The 20,438-nt window shown below is 27.4% G+C and overlaps 1 protein-coding gene across 2 annotated transcripts in view; it reads right to left on the minus strand.

Moving 5' to 3' along the window:
* The window catches only part of LOC112686270 (agrin-like), a 216,703-nt gene that overhangs the window by 50,493 nt on the left and 145,772 nt on the right, over positions 1-20,438 (minus strand). Inside the window, exon 1 of one of the 2 annotated variants that reach the window (XM_025558484.1) lies at positions 9,910-9,938. The exons of the other annotated variant lie outside the window; for it this stretch is intronic. Within the exon in view, the coding sequence (XP_025414269.1) occupies positions 9,910-9,916 (7 nt within the window). The 5' untranslated portion in view covers positions 9,917-9,938. Of the gene's footprint in view, positions 1-9,909; positions 9,939-20,438 lie in introns of those variants that run through there. 2 annotated transcript variants of the gene reach the window in all.

A 20,438-nucleotide genomic window follows, 5' to 3' on the forward strand; every position in this document is an offset into this window, starting at 1 on the left:
TTAACTGATCATATGCAATATTAGATTTCAGTACCACAATTTTGCTAATTTTCTATATTTTATGATTTTTTGGTAACTGGCGTAATAAAAATGTAAATAAATTCAGTTTAGTCCATAAAGCCTTACAAATTATTTCCAAAAATACTATGATTTCGGTGAAATTGATAAACATCTGGCTGTCACAGTATTATAACCAATCTAAGGAAACCCATGATCATTAATTAAATACCAGACATTTATAACATACGTATACAAGATAATATATTGATCAAAGGTTCGTATTTGTTGGCCCGACCGGGTCGGCTAGACCAGGCACCGGCAACCCGCGGAGATGGAATTTAAAAGATACAATTTTTTTCTTATATCTGCAATATTAAGTAATAATCGTCAAAATCTCATTTACCATACAACTATATATTTTGCAAAGTTGCATAGAAGTAAAAATAATATAGCACGCACAGTCGTACGCCTAAAAAGGTTTGTAAGTAAGTAAGGATCACACGCAATCGTATCGTAGCAAAAAGATTAACTTTTTTAATTCAATCATTTTACAATTGCCATAAATAAATATACCTTTGATACAAGCGTCAAGGTTTAATTACTTTTGATGAAAAAATTTAATTTACAAAGAGATTATTTGCCTACGACAAAGTTCTTCTCAGGTCACACATAGTTGTTTGATGTACATGAGTTCTTATTTATATTTATGTATGAATTTATGTTTTTGGAAAAACTATTTTGGTATAAAATGTACAAAATGCGATTTCATAGAAAAAACATCCTATTGTGAAAAACAGTGAACAACAAAAACATTTAATGAAAGGCTTGACGTTTTCTTGATAACTAAGTGATAATAAATTACGGTGTATAGTTGTTTTGTAATTTCAACTTGACAGTAACTAAAATTTAATTAGTCGCGGAAGAACAATTTTCTAAATGATACAAATGTTTGAACAGTTTTATTATAACGTATGCATTAAATATAAGTGGATTAAAAATATTATTTAAATAGTTGAAACGAATTATATTTTTCAATTTGAGTAGCACTAATTTACATATTTCACAGTTCTATTAAAGGATACGTGATGCAATCATTTATTGCATGATAAACACTGCATTGTCAAAGAATAAGTTTTCTATTTTGGTTTTATTTTAAATTCTATATTAGATACAGTAACAGGTTATTGATTTTGAAATGAGGTATTTGATGTACTAAACATTTAGCCATGACAGTCTATAATCCAATTCTTTTATAATAAATACGACCAAAAATCCGAAACTGAAACTCTTAAATGATATATTATTACCATTCTTTACTTAAAAGTACAAGCAATTTACGTGAAAAATATTATTTATATTCGAGTTATTCGTATGAATAATGATGAAAAGTGCTTGATTATCATTTAAAAATCTAAAGTTAATGTTGTTTTTTTAATTAAAAAAAAATTAATGAACTTTTCTATAATAATGAAGTTTTCCTCCTTAAAAAAATAAATAAAATACATACTAGAATACAAGGTGAAAGAAATAATAATTGCTCGTTGAAATAATAATTATAACGTGTTATCGCGCTAAAAAGCACTACATTAAACCAGTGTAAAAACGTCGAGTGGGTACAAACATGCGGTCGACCTGTAGAGAATTGCGTTTAGGGATTTTGAACGTATCCCCAGCGTCATAAATAATCGGTGCGTTTGAGGTGTATTTTAGGAATGCCAGGTTTTCGAAAAGAAAATGCATTATCGTACTGGCCGCTTCATCAGTCCAAATGTCTCGACCCGAGCAATGTTCGATCAATCCTCGACTTTAATACAAAATATAACTTCTCAACGAAATTTAACACCGAATTAATGATATTCAATAGTTTAATGAATACCAATAATTTTAACGGAATTCATGTAAAAACCATTCACGTAAATACATTTTAATGTTATAAGTTATAAACAATAGCCATATAGAAGTCGATGACGCCATTTTGTTTTACAAAAATGTTTTATGAAAATTAATATAGTGTTGTGATACTGAACGATATTTTCTGTAATAATGAAACTCATATTACTCATTTTCCTGAACATAGCTATCGATTCGCTCGGCAGGATATATAAGTATTACATTACATGCGTGTGCATGCGTGCAACATACACGCCTACAGCGTTTCCCAAGTATTTTTGGAGTTTGAGAATCAAACGTATACCAGGATGAAAACGTGACCCCGGGACTATTTCTTAAATTCGCGACGGGAGTGTGTATCGTAAACGCGTGAAGAAAATTACAAAGGAAAAAAAAAGAAAAAATTCAGCTCAACACGAACGCGCGAGTCTTATCGTTCCCACAGCGATATTAACATTATTAATGTTTAAAATTATTAATTTATGATGGCTATTATTAATATTGATGAGGTAATAGCAGGCCTAAGGTCCAATCAAACCGATAGCTTTAAGCGCTAATTTTCAGTTTATATAAAGTAGTCTGGATTTGAATTTATTATCCGCCGAACGTGGGCGTGGATGCAGAAAACCCATTGCTAACTCATCAAATTCGTTTACTCACATATTTGTGCGAGTCAGTCGCCTCGTCTGTGTGTTCCAAAACTCCTCGGATTCGCAGCGGGCTAGGAGGGTCGGGCACATGGTGTCGGATACTTTGATCGGCGTGCACAAGGCTTGCGGGGGACGGTTTTGCGCAAATACGTACACGAGCGTACGTACGTACATTATTAAAATATACTGTTTGTACTGTAGAATTGTACACGCTATATGTGCACAGCAATACTGTTCGCTCGTTGTCGGCGTGTTCGTCGATTGTAATCAACCGCTTCGGCATTCAACGAAAACGAAATATGTCAATTATTATACAAACATTGTCGAGTTTTTATTTTATAATAGGACATTTATTTTCGCTCGTCGCTGAAAGTCGTTCTGATAGGTAACGTGGATCGATCGTTTCGACTCAATAAAACTGTGGGAGTAATAAACCTTTTCTCGGGTCCGATGTCCGAATTGGTCATTGACGTTTTTCACTATTAATTTACATAATATATGCGGTACGTTGAAGTAAAAAGTATCAGTAAGCTAATTTAGTAAACGTGATGTAAATAAAATGCATTAGATGTATTTGTTAGTTACCATTATATTATATCCTGTTGGTTGAGATATTGTTTATTAAACTATGCAGTGGTTAGACATTTTTAACTTTCAAATTTAGTTTTAGAGGCTCCGGTGCATTGCACCCATTGTACTCCCGTTAAATCTGGTATTTAACACGCATCACCGCAATATAATGAATAAGATACGATATTTCTAATCTTATAACAAGTGCTGAGTGCTTCGAATTTAAAATTTTTGAGTTACAAACTAATAATTACTATATTCTAAGTGAAATCAGATTCTGTGAATATTAAAAACTAGCTGACCCGTGCCAACTTCGATGGGCAATAATCATTTTTACTCGTGATGAAATTATCTAGTGTGGTTCTTAGTACTGAGTGCTTTGGATTTATTTTATGTCTTGTGGGCTGCTAGTATGTATTATTCAAGTATGGTTATTGTTTAAGACTTCTCTGTATATTATGGTTAATGTCGTATTAATACCTGGTAGCAAAATGTATTGGTTTTTTTAGAGTTCCAACTCGAGATAAGCCAAAATATAATTGTCCATGGGGAAACACTCCTCTCTCAAAGCAATGCCCACTAGAGAGAATGTTTAGCCATGGAACTTATTTATAGCGAAGGCAAATGAAACTTTGACTTAAAACTGCTGCCTTTTCAACGATATTGGTAAATCGATTGGAATCGTGGGTATCCACGGAGAATAATCAAGTATTATCACTGCTGGTCTCGTGAGGATGGTTACTATGATTATTGTCCCTCAACTCTTTTATTATTAGCCTTGTGCCATTCGACATGATAGGAGAACTTAATTTTTTTAAACAGCCAAAATTCCTAACATAGTGCGCTTATTGATATTTTTAAAGACGTAATTCGTTGCATATCGAATTATTTTCAATCAATAAATTGAAATTATATACACTGGTTTATTTTACCGCTACCCAATATAAAATAACTCTGCAAATCACTACTACATATATATCTTTAAATTTAACACACAAAAGTTATTTTTTTTGGGGGGATAAAAATGTAGTGTCGTAGAATTTGGTATAAACTTACTAAAGAAAAGTATTTTTTTAATATTCACTTATTTATCTGTAATCAGTGCACACTGATAAATCAACGCACCAACCGTTTTCTCTCGGAATTTATAGGTAAATATTGTTATTTTACGATAAAAAATATTATTAATCATAATAAAATATAGCCTATATTACATATGAATAATGTAGCTTTCTACCAGTGAAAGAATTTTAACAAAGAATTCAGCGGTTCTAGAGATAACGTTTTGTAATAACATCCACAAACTTACAGACTTTACTTCTTTATACGAGTATATACTAGTATAGATTATTATTAGAATACGAATTTTGAAGGCATTTTCTTATTTTTCTATTGCTCTAAGACGAAGATACTTCAGCTATACATTCAATTTATACTAATACTACATAATGCACGAAATTTTATTTTGTTTTTCGCTTTTTTGTATTTTAATACTTTTTAGGAATTTTTTTTTTTTTTTGCTTTTAAGTAGGTATGAGTTTGAAATTTTTTTAAAATGTATTCAAAGTAAACATATTTTAAAGGTTAATGTTTATTTTTATATTGTATAATGTATTTCAAGGATATGGCTCAATCGATTTTATTTCTTTATGTTTCATTTAATTTGGAAATTTATCAATACAACTTAGATAATGAAATTGCATGTTATAAAAGAATATGTACCTGTCAGTCATTTTTTGACAACCTGTCGTGTATCAGTTTGTCACTTACCGTATGGTATATAACAGATTAATTTATCTTAAAACGAAAATTAACATGAGAATACTATTTTGCGCTGAATATTAACTACTCAAAATTACAGTTTAGATTTCGTTGTAACACCATGTAGTTCCTTATTATTACCAATTGTTAATTACAAAATATCAAAAATTAATGATTCTAGTGCTTGATTTCGTGATTCTGTGAATGAATTTGGTGAATTTTTCTAAATTTTTTATTGCTTCAAAATTTGTACTCTCATTATCCATTTTTATTCCAATTTAATTACTATTTTCAACTAAAATTAATGTTATTAATTTTTTATAAATTATTGTTTTCGTATAATGCGCCTTCATGTAAGCTTTTGAACTTTATCAAAACTTAAAATTTGATCTTGATTTGAAGGAAGTAGTTTATCTGGCTAAAGCCACTATTTCTACTCAAAAATTCCAATTTTAAAAAATTACGTTGATAAATTAGATTCAGAAAATTTTTTTAAAAACTGAGGTAAAAATAACATATCTCTTTTTATTAACTTAGATACCTTCAAATTTAATTTATAAAAATAATTTTATTTTAAAAAAATGGCTTAGAAAAAATATCATAAACTTGGTTTTATTCTCTGATTTATATTATTATAATTTAAGATCTAAATTTAATAAATATTTTTTATAAAATTGCTGTAAATTATTTATTTATATTTTTTAAAATGTATCTCAATTTTATATTGATAAAGTAATATACAATAATAAATAATAAGATATTTTAACATCTCCCTTCACTCAAAATTCCTAAGCACATTTTTGACTACGGCTTACGTATACATACTAATACGCATTATCATACGATATTGTTCTTCAGTTTAGTAATTTTTCATTTCATCTGTTTTTAAATGCTACTGCTAAAAGGTAAACACATTATAAATACCGCATAACATTTTTTGTCACACTCAGTGCGTGAAAACAGTCGTCAGGGATTATAGAATCTCCTGTTTCATTTTTTTAATTTTTTTTTTTTATTTAACGTCTGGGCATCTTTATAACGTGATCAACATTCCATTTCGTTGCGTATGCTCGCAAGCACATACCTCATGCGAACGTTAAAAGTTAAGAACGAATATTATTGTTGCAAAATTATAATTGTTCCCAATAAATGGGTCTTTTCGGCGTCATTTCCTGTATGAGCAGGATATACTTTATATTATTTTCGTTATGCATTATATAAAGATTTACTCGGCGAATACATACAGCAACCGGTTGTTTCCAACACGAGTCCGCCGCACTTATGATATTATATTATCTGGTCGAAATATCCGTTCGCTGATGCATTGCGAATTCAATGTAATATCGCGGACTAATCGAATTGTGACGTTTTCGCGTGGACAAATTATTTTCGAGTAATTTAATTTGCTCAAATTTACTCGAATAACTGTCGTAAAATTTAAATCATTTAATAAACCGATCGAGGTTAGAAGAGGGCGAAGATAGCGAGTCACTCTCGTATATCATGTTATTATGTTAAGTAACCGAGAGGAAGAAGTTCGCGTCACAAAGTCTATTTCTCAATTTGCGTGCGTCATGTTCATTATTTCCCATCATTATCGCACAGATTGTCGTTCGTATTACACCAACGTGAGCGTGACATCAACACCATCGAGTTATTTTTAATGTTATTCATTTTTTTATAAGTATGTATGTTTACATACATGTGCATAGTCGCTGAATATTTCGTTGAATTGATACTCATGTCGTACGTGTTTTTTTTAATATCGCATAAGTTTAGGGTACACGATTCAACTATATAATACACGTATTATATATTAAATTGCTTTCAGATATTTTTTTTATCGCTTCACAATTAATATTTGCCGTATCATAATATTTCATCCTTATATTTTTTATCATTTGTACGAAACACCTTTATTTGTCTAAAATAATTTCGTTTTTCATAACTTTATTTCTGTACTTGTAATTATAATATTATTTATTTATTTAATTCGAAACTTCTTCCTTGTTATATGCCGCAGTGTTCTTATTCACATATATATTAGTGATAGATTTGAATAAAACCAATGTTGTTCGGTAGAACTCTATGAGCTACGGAGTTCACTCTTCATTTTAAAATCTTCTCTAGTGAAATTTTTCAAAAACGACCTGTTTACTGAATTTTGAATCTGCCATTTCAATGTCATTCAATGTTTTCTTTCTACTTTTTAGATTCGATATCGATTCATTCGGTAAACTTTCAAAATTATATTTCTTTAAAAACTTCAACCTAGTTACAGTAATTTAATAATGATTATCGTCAATACAAGTTTTATTTATGTTTTAAAAATATTTATTTTCTCTAAAATATTTATTTTTATTCTCCCAGCATCAAATTAATTCATTATTTATATTAAATATTTGTATATTTTTTATCCCATTAATTATTAACTGTACAAAATGTATTACCTTGAGATTACAAGTTTATTTATTTAGCTAACAAATAATAAATATTTTACTTAAGTATTTTCTTTAATTTTGTTTTGAAATATTTTCTCCTGGATTTGTCATATAAATTGAAACGGCTTTAAATTGTCTTTTTACTTTTTACTAAATACTTGTTTAAGTTTATATTCGTGAATTTTTTTATTCTATATAATTAGATGAGTTATTTTTAGCATTTTTTTATTAAAGGTTTTATTTGGAATGTTATTAAAAAGCTTTTTTTATATTCATATTTTCAGCACTTAAAAATAATTCTTCCGGAAGTATGCATGAAAATATCTTTACAATATTAGCCTACATAATTTGGTAGAGGATTTTCACTACTGTAATGCTTTTGTGTTCACATATTTTTTAAAACTTTTTTTTCATAATTTTAACCATTAAATTGAAGTTGACGGTATTTTATGTTTTTATTTGACCTCATAGTATTGTTTTATAAAATAACAAAAACATTTTTCACGAGTATATTATTTTATAAAAGATGTATGTCATGTTCAACATAAAATTGATTTTAAACAAATTTGTTTATTTTTACCTAGAAATCGAAAAATGAATGTAAACTGTAATAGTAAACAATTATTGAAAAATGGAAATATGTTATAGAACAATAAAGTTTACAAGTTTGCAAATATTTTCAGCTTTTGTTTAAATTGATTAATAATATTTGTATGATATGAATTCCGCACACTTTGTATATGTATATATTACGTTATAATATGGTATCTTTGGAGACTGTGATTCAAAATATTACGATTTAGAATATGCCTGTAACGCATATAATAAAATTACAAGCCTTCCATATAATGATATTATAAACCTTTTGAATACAAAAAGTGCACGCATAATGACTTTAGTTTCGTAATCGATAGCTATAGGTTTTTTATCAGTTTGAAAACTACATAAATATATTGTTTAAAAACAATCACAATAATTTTAAAATAAATTATATTCTCATATGTACCAAAACTCTGAATTAATCGAAAATAAGACATTGAATATTTCCTCATAAAAATAGCACGTAACAGGTAAAATAATTTTTATCATTATATGTTAAAGTATAGGTTGTTATATACTTTAAAGATTTAAAAAAAATTAATTTCACAACTGAAACTCACAACATAGGTATTAATCAAGTTTTTATCTATAAATATATTATTATTTATTTATATGAAATAATTTAAATTTTTTATGATTTTTGTTTTGCAATTTTAATTTAACCAATTTTAAAAACCTTAAATGTATTAAAATGATTTTCCTTATGTACTTCATACTTAATATATATTTAAATATTTCATTAAAATGTATGAACTCATGAAACATTCAGACACGAACTTGTTCAGAAGAGCTTATTACGAGTATTTTATTGAAAAGATATTTTTATATGAAATAATTTTTATAATTTATTATACCGAGTTATTTATTTTCAAATTGAAATTTAATATCAATGATTTGTCATACGATTATGTTTTTAGTGAATTTTTACAAACAATTTTACGATTTCTTATCTTTGAGAATTATCCTGGAATCTTTAAAAGCCTGAATGGACTGTTTACCTTTAACCTTTTACCTTTAGAAAAAAGTTTTCGATCCAACAAAAGTAAAAGTAAAACTAAAAGTAAAAGGCAAAAATTAATTCACTAAAAATGTTTGGTCAACTTGTATTAAGTAACCTAACTTATTTATTATTAAATGATTTTTCACAGTGTTTGATAAGACTGAAACTAAGGGAAAATTTTAAATTAAGTGATAGGTATAAACTAGTGTATAGGTAAATTTTGTTTACTTTGTGTTAGATGATATTAACAAGCTGATTGCAATGAACTGTAAAATTGAAATTGACATATTGGCCTAATTTTTAAGTGTTGTATTTTGACACTAAAATATTAATTTGTTTAGGCATTTTTAGAATGAACATGATAGAAATGATAGATATGATGTATATGATATATAGATGAACAAAAATGACTGCTCATCTTCTGTCTCAGTTATTTTGTATAGAGATTTTAAATAATTTTAATAATTTGGCAATAGGATATTAAGTTTATATTTAACGACTTTTAAACTACCATTACATCTTAATTATTTTATTGATCAATAATTTCTGACATTATGTGACTGAAAAATTAAGTACCTATTCGATATCTGATCTAACAAATGATTAAATTGTTTATAAAGTAAGAGTTTTTGATAAGACTATGGTGATTCATGGGATTTCTATGTTAAAACGACATGATTGACTGATAAAAAAATACTCAGAATTTTAATTCTTATCAAAAAGAGCAAACTTTTCTATAGTTTTATCAAGAACCTTTTGTATTACGAATATCTCCAGACGCCTGAAATGGAATGAAAAACTCAAGAGAATAAAATAAAAAAGTTTTATAAGCCGTTATCAAAAGAATATTTACTTTTCATATCTTAGTGAAATTTTGCAAGACATATTATTATTTTTATGAAAACAGGCTCAAAAGAATCAAAAATGTCATGCAATCTAAAATTGAAATACTCATATGTATGTAATACTTATATGTTCCTATATAATGAATACTTACCACGCATTATTTATTCCGTTTTAGCATAATCTTCTGCAATAACAAAAATTAACTATAATCGTGAAGTAGATATCTTAACCACGGTACAAAGTAATATTTCGTATGATTATAATTTAACGGACCTAAGTGGATTAATAATACTTTTTTACTCATCAAACCAAGTAAAAAAAAAAAACCAAGAGCAATATTCGAGTTTTGTTTATTCGGTTACAAATATTTTGCCACCGAACAAGTAGAAATCGTTTCGTGTCAAATAAGTTATTTCATATATAGCGTTTGATGTTAGACGATCACGTGTTAGCAAGAAAAATAAACTACTTATTTTCCAGAACGAATTCTTTTCGACCTTTCATATTGACGTTCGATTTTGTTTGAGCAAGTAAACGCGTACCAGTCGACTCGAGATAAATTATTTTAAATAATGATTGTTCACTGGTAAGTAACTAATTTACTAATGTAACGCAGTATTATTGTTTTCTATCGCCGTTTTTATGTCGTTTACACCACATTGGACGGAGTGCTCGAGAAATCTCAAAACGCTACGCATAGTGTTTTAACTGTACTCATGGTTATTAAACCATTTAACAAAGCTCTAGGTTTATTGAAACAAAAATCATTGATTGTAACGATAACACTCGAGTAGTATATTTCGATAGTCACAAGTGTCATTAATCTTTGCGAATATTAAATGCGTGTAATTTTGTTTTATAAGTTATTTGGATACTGGTACGTCCTGCACATAAATATATTCTTTCCCCCTCCTCTCTGCAACGTTTTGTGTTTACTGTAGGCTATGATATACTTTATTAATTCATGGATGGTACAATAAATGCTTAATACATTTCGTATAATTGTACGTTAATTAATGATTTTATTTTCACAGGTAATGCCTAATTACAGTGCGGAAATGTGCAATGTGCATACGTGCTAAGACAATTATTGTAATTCGATTCTGATGATGGCTTTTAGACTACTCGTTTCCAGATTTGTCTCTATTTCTTTAGTTTTTCATAAAAAGCACTATTGGTATTTGATTATAAACACAGTCGTGTCCTAGTAATTTTGTACACAGTATATCATAATTCATAAATACGTCTGAAATGCGTGTCAATTGTCGCGAATATCAGTACATATTCATATATTAGTATTTGAATAGTATCTGAATTTTGTAACATAGTATCTAATAAAACTATGCCCAGATAGAGAAAATAACTTGTGCCTAATTATTGGAATTATGTTCCTTAGATTAACTTCATAAATTTTTACCCAGATAATCACGGATAACTTACGCATAAATTAATTGTATAATTTTTTGTATAACCAATGTGCCAATAAAAGTTAATACGCGATGTAAAAGAAAAATTACGAATTATATAGGCATAATTTATTACTCAATTATTAGCGTACAGTTTTAAATGTCTTAATTTCAATGCAATTAGAGATTTGTAAGCTGATTCATACTCGTATAATAATAATGCAAGTGCAAAGGTCTTTTGCCCAAACAATTACCTATCCTTCAACGGTATTGACTTTGTTGTCGACGTGACGTGGAACGAAACAATCAATGGTTCTCCGGCTATCTACTTGCAGTAAATGTTTGACGGTAAATTGAGAAAGCTGGTGTAATTTAGGAAAATCAATTGAGAGATTGGATAGCTGCTGGGAATATTAAGATGACAATTCAGTCGTATAAGATCGAAAAGTGCTGTCAGTTTATTGGCGTTTTCGTGTTTCAATGGAAGGAAACCAACCGAAATGGGAAATCACTGCGCTATCACAATGCGTAAGGTTAGCTGCTATTTTGGTACCGCAGTAACTCGCTGCGAGGTTTCGATTGTTTATTATTTCATTTGGCGACTGTTGTAGTTGTACCGTGCGCGAATTCCGATCGGACGAACTCGGCATTCGGTCGCGGTAAAAACGAATTCAAGGGGCCGCGGACGGTAAAACGAGTAGTCCGGGAAATGCGATTTAACCCGGGTGTCAACGATTTACAACGCCGCGGTTCGCACTACATTTATATTGTTATAATTCCGCAGGAAACGAAACGGCTTCTATTCAATTATTGTTAATTATTCGGTGTAAAACGGAAACGATGAACATTCGCGTCGCTGTTGTACGATCAGACTCGTAGTATTATTACTCCACCTGTAGCCGTTGATATAATAACATTTAAAGACGCGTATACCGTATACATTAAACACCTACCACCTCTTTACCTATAGTCAGGTACAGGTTTACCGCATACGCACCATCACGCCAGACTCGTTGCATTTGCCCGTAATAATGGTAATGATAACGATAATAACGATAATAATATTTTCTCCATCCGAGTTATTGATGTTGTGCGCACAGTGTATATAAAACGACACTACTGTGTACATAATTTTATATTAAACATAAAATATTTAACTAAACCGAACAGTTTTATGGGCACAGTGCGGGTAGTTTTTTTCTCGCAGCACACTTTTCTAGCATGTTAGCTTTAACGGTCAAAAACATAATTAACAATCAAGATGATTTAATGTTGCATTATAGTATTGTATTATTATTTTATGACTCTCGCTCCTACGTTAAAAACGAAGTAAATAACTTTCAACATTTGTGGGTGACAATTGAATGTTCGTGTGCTCACGGCACGGTAACAGAAGTACATATTCGTAATATATTTATATACATGTAGGTCTACACACGTATTCGTAAATAATTTACATATAAAGGTAAATTAAATAATATTACTCGGAAGATAAGTAATGCAATATGTATTTGTGTATTTTTTGATTGCCGTAGAATAAAACATATATCATATTATAATAGCTTATATGACTAGTGTACTCGTAATTAATCAAACACGTGTAACAGTATAAGATTTTAATATCCGTAAAATCGAATGTCCCGAAAACACATTACTCATTGTAAACGTAAATCTTAATGAACCATATATGTATTCAAGATAATATTAAGTTCACCGCAATTAATATTAATGTTGTAAGCAATGTGTTATTAATTGTATTTAATTTAATTTATTTACGCGGATCATTACTATGTTCTTTACTGACATCAGGGCTGACATTATTACGCATTAGCATACTTAAATAGTATAATATATTGGCTCTCAAAAAAGCAGTATTTTTAGTATTATAATATTCAGTATTTTACTTATGCCATTGATAGACTATTTAATAAACTAAACAATTATTAATTTATTTTTTATGTTGTATATTTTGATTCGAGTTTATATTTAATATAATAGTAAAATTAAAATCGTTCGAAAATAATTAACAGAGGCCATACCGTTGCTTTGTGTATCATGTCGTATCTACCGGAGTCGATCACTGATCAAATATCTACTGGATATGTTAATCTGACTACTGAGATATACTTCGCCATCCAATTATTCAATTTGAGCTGAAAGCTACGGAATCGATAAAGTTTTAACTTTAATTAACCTAATATTTTAATATTTTAATAAAAAAAAATATTTTAATATTTTAATACACGTTCTCAAATCGTCTCTACTTTGGTGTGCGTCCAAGATGCCATGGATTATCAAATTCGATTTGTCAAATTTTCATATAAGATTATGATGGACGGAGGTTGTTTGGCAATTCATAATTCATAATTATCATGTATTGACGCTGTTTTTCTAACTATAATAATAATCGCAAAACCAGGCTCATAATAACAGTGATATGTCAGCGTTGGGTGTAATCGATTACGATTACTTTATTAAATTGCATTAGTTATTAATCGTTAATCATAATCGTCAAAAATATCGCATAACTGCGAGTACAATTTTGTATTAGATAATATACTATATATTATTAAAATTATGGATTTACAAAACGTCAACTATGTATTCATTTAAAAGCCAATTACTAACTGTCAATAGCTACATTTAAACATGTATATTCCTAGTACTTCGAGTTTATCTGTAAACGCATAATAAAAATTGTGTAGATTAAATTGCTATTTTACTGGTTACTTTTCGTTGTTTTTCGTTATATTCCATATATCATTTAATTTGTATACCTACGTTTTATTATAATTAAAATGGTGACAACGGAAGAATTTCTGTATCAGAAATTATTAGAAATTCATTACCCTATATTTTATTTATTACCTTTTCAATATAATTTCAACGATCAAATGATGATAATATTTTTAAATTTTTACCTGAAAATCATGTGGATCTAAAAAAAAACTGTGGTTTAATGCATAAAATATGAGCTAAAAATTGTAGAATTTAAAGATTATAGAAATTCATCTTCTAACTTTATTATGTCAATATGACACTGATACTGCTGAAAAATATAAAAATCATTTAAAATTAATTGCATTACCAAATAAAAGAATTAAAACTTTTGTTAAGCCCCTAAAAGATAAAGTAACCTAAGAAAATTTCGAGAATGAAATTATGATATTAAGAAATAGAAAATAAACTATCAATGCATATTAGATTTTTTGCATACAAACTTAATTTATGAGTCTTGTCATATAAAAATAAATTTATAAATATGAATTGTCATTATTACATGCCTCAGTAATTAATTCATATTATATTCTTTGGAATTTAACAAGACAGCCAAAATTGGCTGAAATCATACAAATTATACTAAGAATAAGTAGTATACTTATTAGATATAATACAAGGTGAAACAAATACTTATTATAGAATAGTACTACCACGTGTACTATAATTAAGAAGAAAAATTGTGGTTGTAGTCAAACCTAAACCTATCTGAATTTACTGCAAACCTAGAGTTGATGTATTACTAATTATGTTGACTAAGATGCTTCAATAACAGAGTTATTGTATCTACGATTTAAGAAACGTTGGTTTACATGTGTGAAAACAGAAATTCACAACAGGTTTATTCGTATTTTCAAAACAGCAGCAGATAAAGTGATTTGTACACAAAACACACCACTACATTCAGTAAAATAACCTATAAATCAAACAACGAATGACTTTTTTGATTTCTGATCTTCATTTTTGATATCAACTGCTATACCGAAATCAGAATTAGAAGTTTTACATTTCTTTGCCGATAAAAAAAACGAACTCAACATTCTTTCCTATTATTAAACAAATTTTAATTCGATACAATATTCCACTTCCGCCGTCAGCGTCTGTGGAAAGACTTTTTTTAATTTGCAACAATAATAAATCAACCAAGAAGTCATAAATTATCAGATCAGATTATTTGAAAAACGTGTTGTGTTAAAAGCGAATATATTATAAAAATCTTATGATTTTTTATATTATTTATTACTATACTCATATAATTATTGTTAAATTATTTCTATTGAAGTACCACCTATCTAAATTTATTATAATAAAATTACTATAATTATTATGTTTACATTTAATTTGTTATTAAAAAATATTATGGTTTTGTATTGTTAATAGTTATTTTTTTCATAATTTATAACAATATTTACTCGTTATCTGTTTTTTTTTTTTTTTTTTTTTTTTAAAATCCAACTTATAATCAATAAGAAAATAAAGTAAAATGGTCAATAAACTGCATATTTCTTAAATATTTATCTCAAAATATAGCTTTTATTCAATTTAATTCGTTATAGAAGTATCATTAATCATTGAAGTTAGTCATGATTACAAATTAACAAATTTTGTAATTTTAATCAACATTATGATTACATTATTATTTTAATAATTTAAAATAATTTGATATTGTGATTATTGATTACATTAATTTATCTTATTTTTAATAACTAAAAATTTTTATCTTACTCGCTAATCATTAATTAGATTACGATTTGACCAACATTGGATATGTTATATATCGGGCACTAATGGGTATACCAAAAACTTATTTTTAAAGCGTATAGTGTATTATTTGAAATATAAACACTACATTACATAATATATAATATTGGAGCTGACAATCATTTGTTCTTATTACTTGGTATCGTACTTCATAATTATAATTGTAACATCTAATTTTCGTTATGAAACTTCAGAAAAGGTTGCTTGGAAAAGGTTTCCAAGGCGCGACACATCACAATAACTATTGAAACTTTTTTAGATACAATGGCGTCAACATTGATTTTCTAGTCGTCGAAAGACGAAATTCTAATTTTTGAAGTTCATAATACACTCCTTTATTATATTGGAGATTCAAATTATAAATATATGACATTTTGATCGTCAGAAATAATTTCCAGATATTTGATAATATTCGGAGATAATTTAAATTAAAACGCAGTTACATGGTAAAATATATATAATGTTAATCATTGTTAAAGCATAGGTGTAGATAACCTTTATATTTTCGTAGGCCAAAAACATTTATATAGTTTAGATTTTCTCATATTTTCATGTAATAATTATTTATTAATAACAAAACTAATATATGGTACATTACGATATTATTTTTCGTATTATTATTTATTTATTTATAGTATGTTTATAGAAATATAGACTATGGATTAAGAGGATCAAAAGTTGACACGGAATAAAAGAAAAAAAAAAAGAAACCTAATCAAAACATCACAGTTGCCTCTTTCGCCAGGGGAAATCATATGGTGACAGCTGCCCAGCTTGTCGTATAAGGCGACTAAAGGAATGACCCATCACTAGCCGTTCTACTCGTTTATCAAAATAGTGAGAGAACCTTCGAAAAGAAGTGTTGGGTTGATCAATCAATATTAACTTGAAATCTAATTGGTGCCACGAGAGAGAGGTGCCCACGTCGGACTGTAATGATTTGTCACTAATAGTTTGTCTACTTCTGCTATAAAATGGTGGTTGTAGGACCGATGTTAGATATTATGTCAAGTACTGGCTTATTATCTGTGATGTGAAAGTAGAAAGAATTAACCATGTTATAATTCCTAGTACAGCTGTGTAGATGAAGTGAAATTTAATTGCAAAATCAATCGTAAGGTTGAATAGAAAATATAGAGATAGAGAGGGAGAGAGAGAGTATTTATATGATATATATATATGCAATAGTAGCGATATTTTAAAATCAAAAATGCGTGTAATTATAAAATTAAAATTTGCCAAAGTGAGTGGTCCAATCGAGATGATTATTCATATTGTGTTTTCATAATAATTTGGGTGCAAATAACCGAATTTTGATATCCCTATATATTGATAAAGCAACGATTTTATAAGATTTCATATATTTTTACGTATTTAATATTCCAAATACAAAATTAAACTCCGACATAAACGCATTTTTCAGCCAAATAAAATCATAATGTTGTTAATATACAGTTGAAATATACTTGAAATTAGCTTATAGTTAAAAATACCAAATTTAAATATTTAATAATATAATAAAACTAGGTTGAGCATCTTTATCAATTTTTTTTATAGAAGTAAACCTATAATACTAATAATTTCACGGTATATTGTACCCTCTTTTGTTCGTTAAAACGAGATTACAATATATTACAAAATAATAATTATATGTTTAACCGTTTTCTCATATAAGATCAAAATGTTGATAAAATGCAATATAACGCATAGAACTGAGATGTTTTAATTAGGCTTATATCTTATATCCTGTCCACATTTGAGCAACTTTCAAAGAATCTCTGGATCATCCATATTGTAATTTAGTGTATATGAAGAATTATTCTTTTTATTAACTTTGATAATAAATGAATGGGGTAACCCTAAACAATAGAAAGGTAAAAATAATGTTCTCTAGAGCCATTAGTGTAATCATTTTCTAGTGCACTCGTATTTATAGTGAAACGTTTATATTGAAACAAATATATTAATTTGACTTGTACCGTCGTAAGTGGGGATGAGTATAATAATAATACAAAAATGGCGTTTATAAGCAATATTTATAATTGTCTTATTTTTCATACCTCTTTCGGCTGATGTACATATAGTTGGAATAATTATACGCAAATAATAAGTAGACTACGAGTTGTAGAAAACTTTGGGGCTGTATTATGTCGTATATTGTTATATGTATGCGTACAAAACTTAATACTAGAACCATTTTGATTAATGAGAATATTTATTAAAAACGGATCGATGTTGTTGGCAAAAGCTATAATATTTTATCCGTGGCTTTTATTATAATTACGAAGTTATATATGTACGTTAAACAGCAAATATATTTTTGAATACATTATAATTTTTTTGCTGGAACATGAAAATATCTGAATTTGACATAATTCATTAATTAGTATTATATTCCACTAGAGCAGTTATACGTTGATAAATATTTAATAATTTTTTTTAATTAAAATTATTTCTTGATTGTAGTAAAATGTATAATTACCATTATTATTTTTATTTTTTAATCATTACTATAATATTATTGAATCATAAAAATGTGTATTTATAATTTCCTATTCACTGAAATATTTTAATTCATTTATGTTAAAATAATAATTGTTGATTGAGTAATATATTATATTTTTCAGTGAGTATAATAATTATTTTAAATTATAATCATAACAATAGCTCTACAAAAATTCGTCATAGTAATTTCATAGTAAAAACCCTATTATTAGTATTCATATTGAAGTGATCTCCTGTTATATAAAATACAACTCTATAAATTTAATCAAAAATTCATTGATAATTGATCTTGTTTTTTTATATTTATTTGACCTAGCTCACTTTGATTAATAATTTGATTATTTTATCTAGGTTAATAATTTAAATAGATAAAATCCGATGAATGACTTGTTGGTGTCTTTTAATCAACAAACTTAAGTTTATTAAGTAATTACAAATTGCTGTTATAATTTTATTCATAATACCAAAACTCATTTTTATATTATATTTACTTTTTTCTCTATTTCTAACCATGTTGACTTTATTTACAATATTTACTTTATTTATGACGTAATTAAAGTTTACGTTTTTTATGACAAAAAAGAATCGTGTAAAGTGGGTTGACTTCTTCTCTAAAATTGAATGCGTGTGTGTGCAGCTCAAAAACACTCACACACATAAACCAACCTACACAAACACATGTGTTTGTTTTACGTTCGTAATAAAAGATAAGCAATGTTGTAAAGATGGGAATGGTCAAGGAGAAAACAACTACTGGTAGATAGAAACTTTTACAATTATCTTGTACGGTAACTTTTCGTAGATTTGACTGAAAACCAATGGGTTTTATTCGCATAAAAATGAAATAAAACTTATCATGTTAATGAAAAAAAGTATTCAGCATTGGTAGAGCAACTCTTAATATTGTTAATTTCGCTTTTAGTATCAGTTTGTCATCATTTTGACTTGGGTGAAAAATAATTTTTCAGCCAAATATATAGTCACGTAATAAGATTATGTTTATGAATTTTATATTATAACCTTTATGCGTATAGAAAGATATTGAAATTTTATACTTTATGGAAACTTAAAAATAATAGATAATGAAGGTTTATTGATTTATTTTCTATTCTCATGATTAATAGTCTATACTTGAAGTTGCGTTGAAAATGTACCATCGAATGTCAATTAAGGATATTTTAAAAAATGTTTTTAAATTTAAATATATCTATTAATAATTTAAAAATTTATTGATTTTTTAGTATTTAACTATTAAATAAACTTTATATGAAAAATAAAAATTATTTCGATTGAACATTAAAAATTCCAATATGTTTACATTACAAAAATAACGGGATCGTTATTATTAATTGATTATAAATTATGTTGTATATTATTTTCCTAATTTCCTAAACCGTTTAAGATGTTTGAGGAGAATAAAACTAATAACTATAAGTGTAATAAAATATATTTTATCATTAATATTTCATTTGTATTATTTGTGTTACAACTGAAAATGTATAATAACTATTAAACTATTTACTATTAAATATAAATACTCGTATATAGAGTATTTTTTTATATCTTATCGTTTGAATAATAACATAAAAAAAAAATTTAAATTTGTTAAAAAATATGTTCATAGCTGAATATAAATAAATAAAGGACAATCAATATACTGATATCGTTCTCACCAACAAAAAAAAATCATCAATGGATATGTAAGCGATTTTATCAAGAAACGTATGTAACATTATTTATGCAATACAAATTTGTTTGTAATAATGTTTATAATACATAATTTATATAACGAATTATTAGTTTACTCGGGTTATCGCATTTTTATAAAAGCTTGTGGATCATACTTAAAAAAAAAATTAATCATATTAGTATTATGCTGGTATTAGTATCGTAAATGAAAATGAGTATAAGTTTTTGTGTGTAATAGCAACAATAAATAACTGAAATGTAAATCCGACGGCGTAATAGATAGGCAATATAACAACACGAATGCATGCAAAAACATACTATATTGTGGCCATTAATCATTAACATTTTTAGCTAATCTAAAATGTGTAATATTTATATTATCCAATCACAAGTAACGAAAATAAATTTAGTATAACAGCTGCTTAAAAAGTAAAAACTAAGATTTTCTATGACCTAGTTATCCAGAAGAACCAACGATTTTACGAATAAATTTATATCATGGGTGATTCAGAAAATGAAAAAAAGTGAATTTACAGTTTCT

This window comes from Sipha flava, unplaced genomic scaffold, assembly GCF_003268045.1.
Source record: "Sipha flava isolate LNK unplaced genomic scaffold, YSA_version1 108_pilon_pilon, whole genome shotgun sequence".
NCBI lineage: Eukaryota > Metazoa > Arthropoda > Insecta > Hemiptera > Aphididae > Sipha > Sipha flava.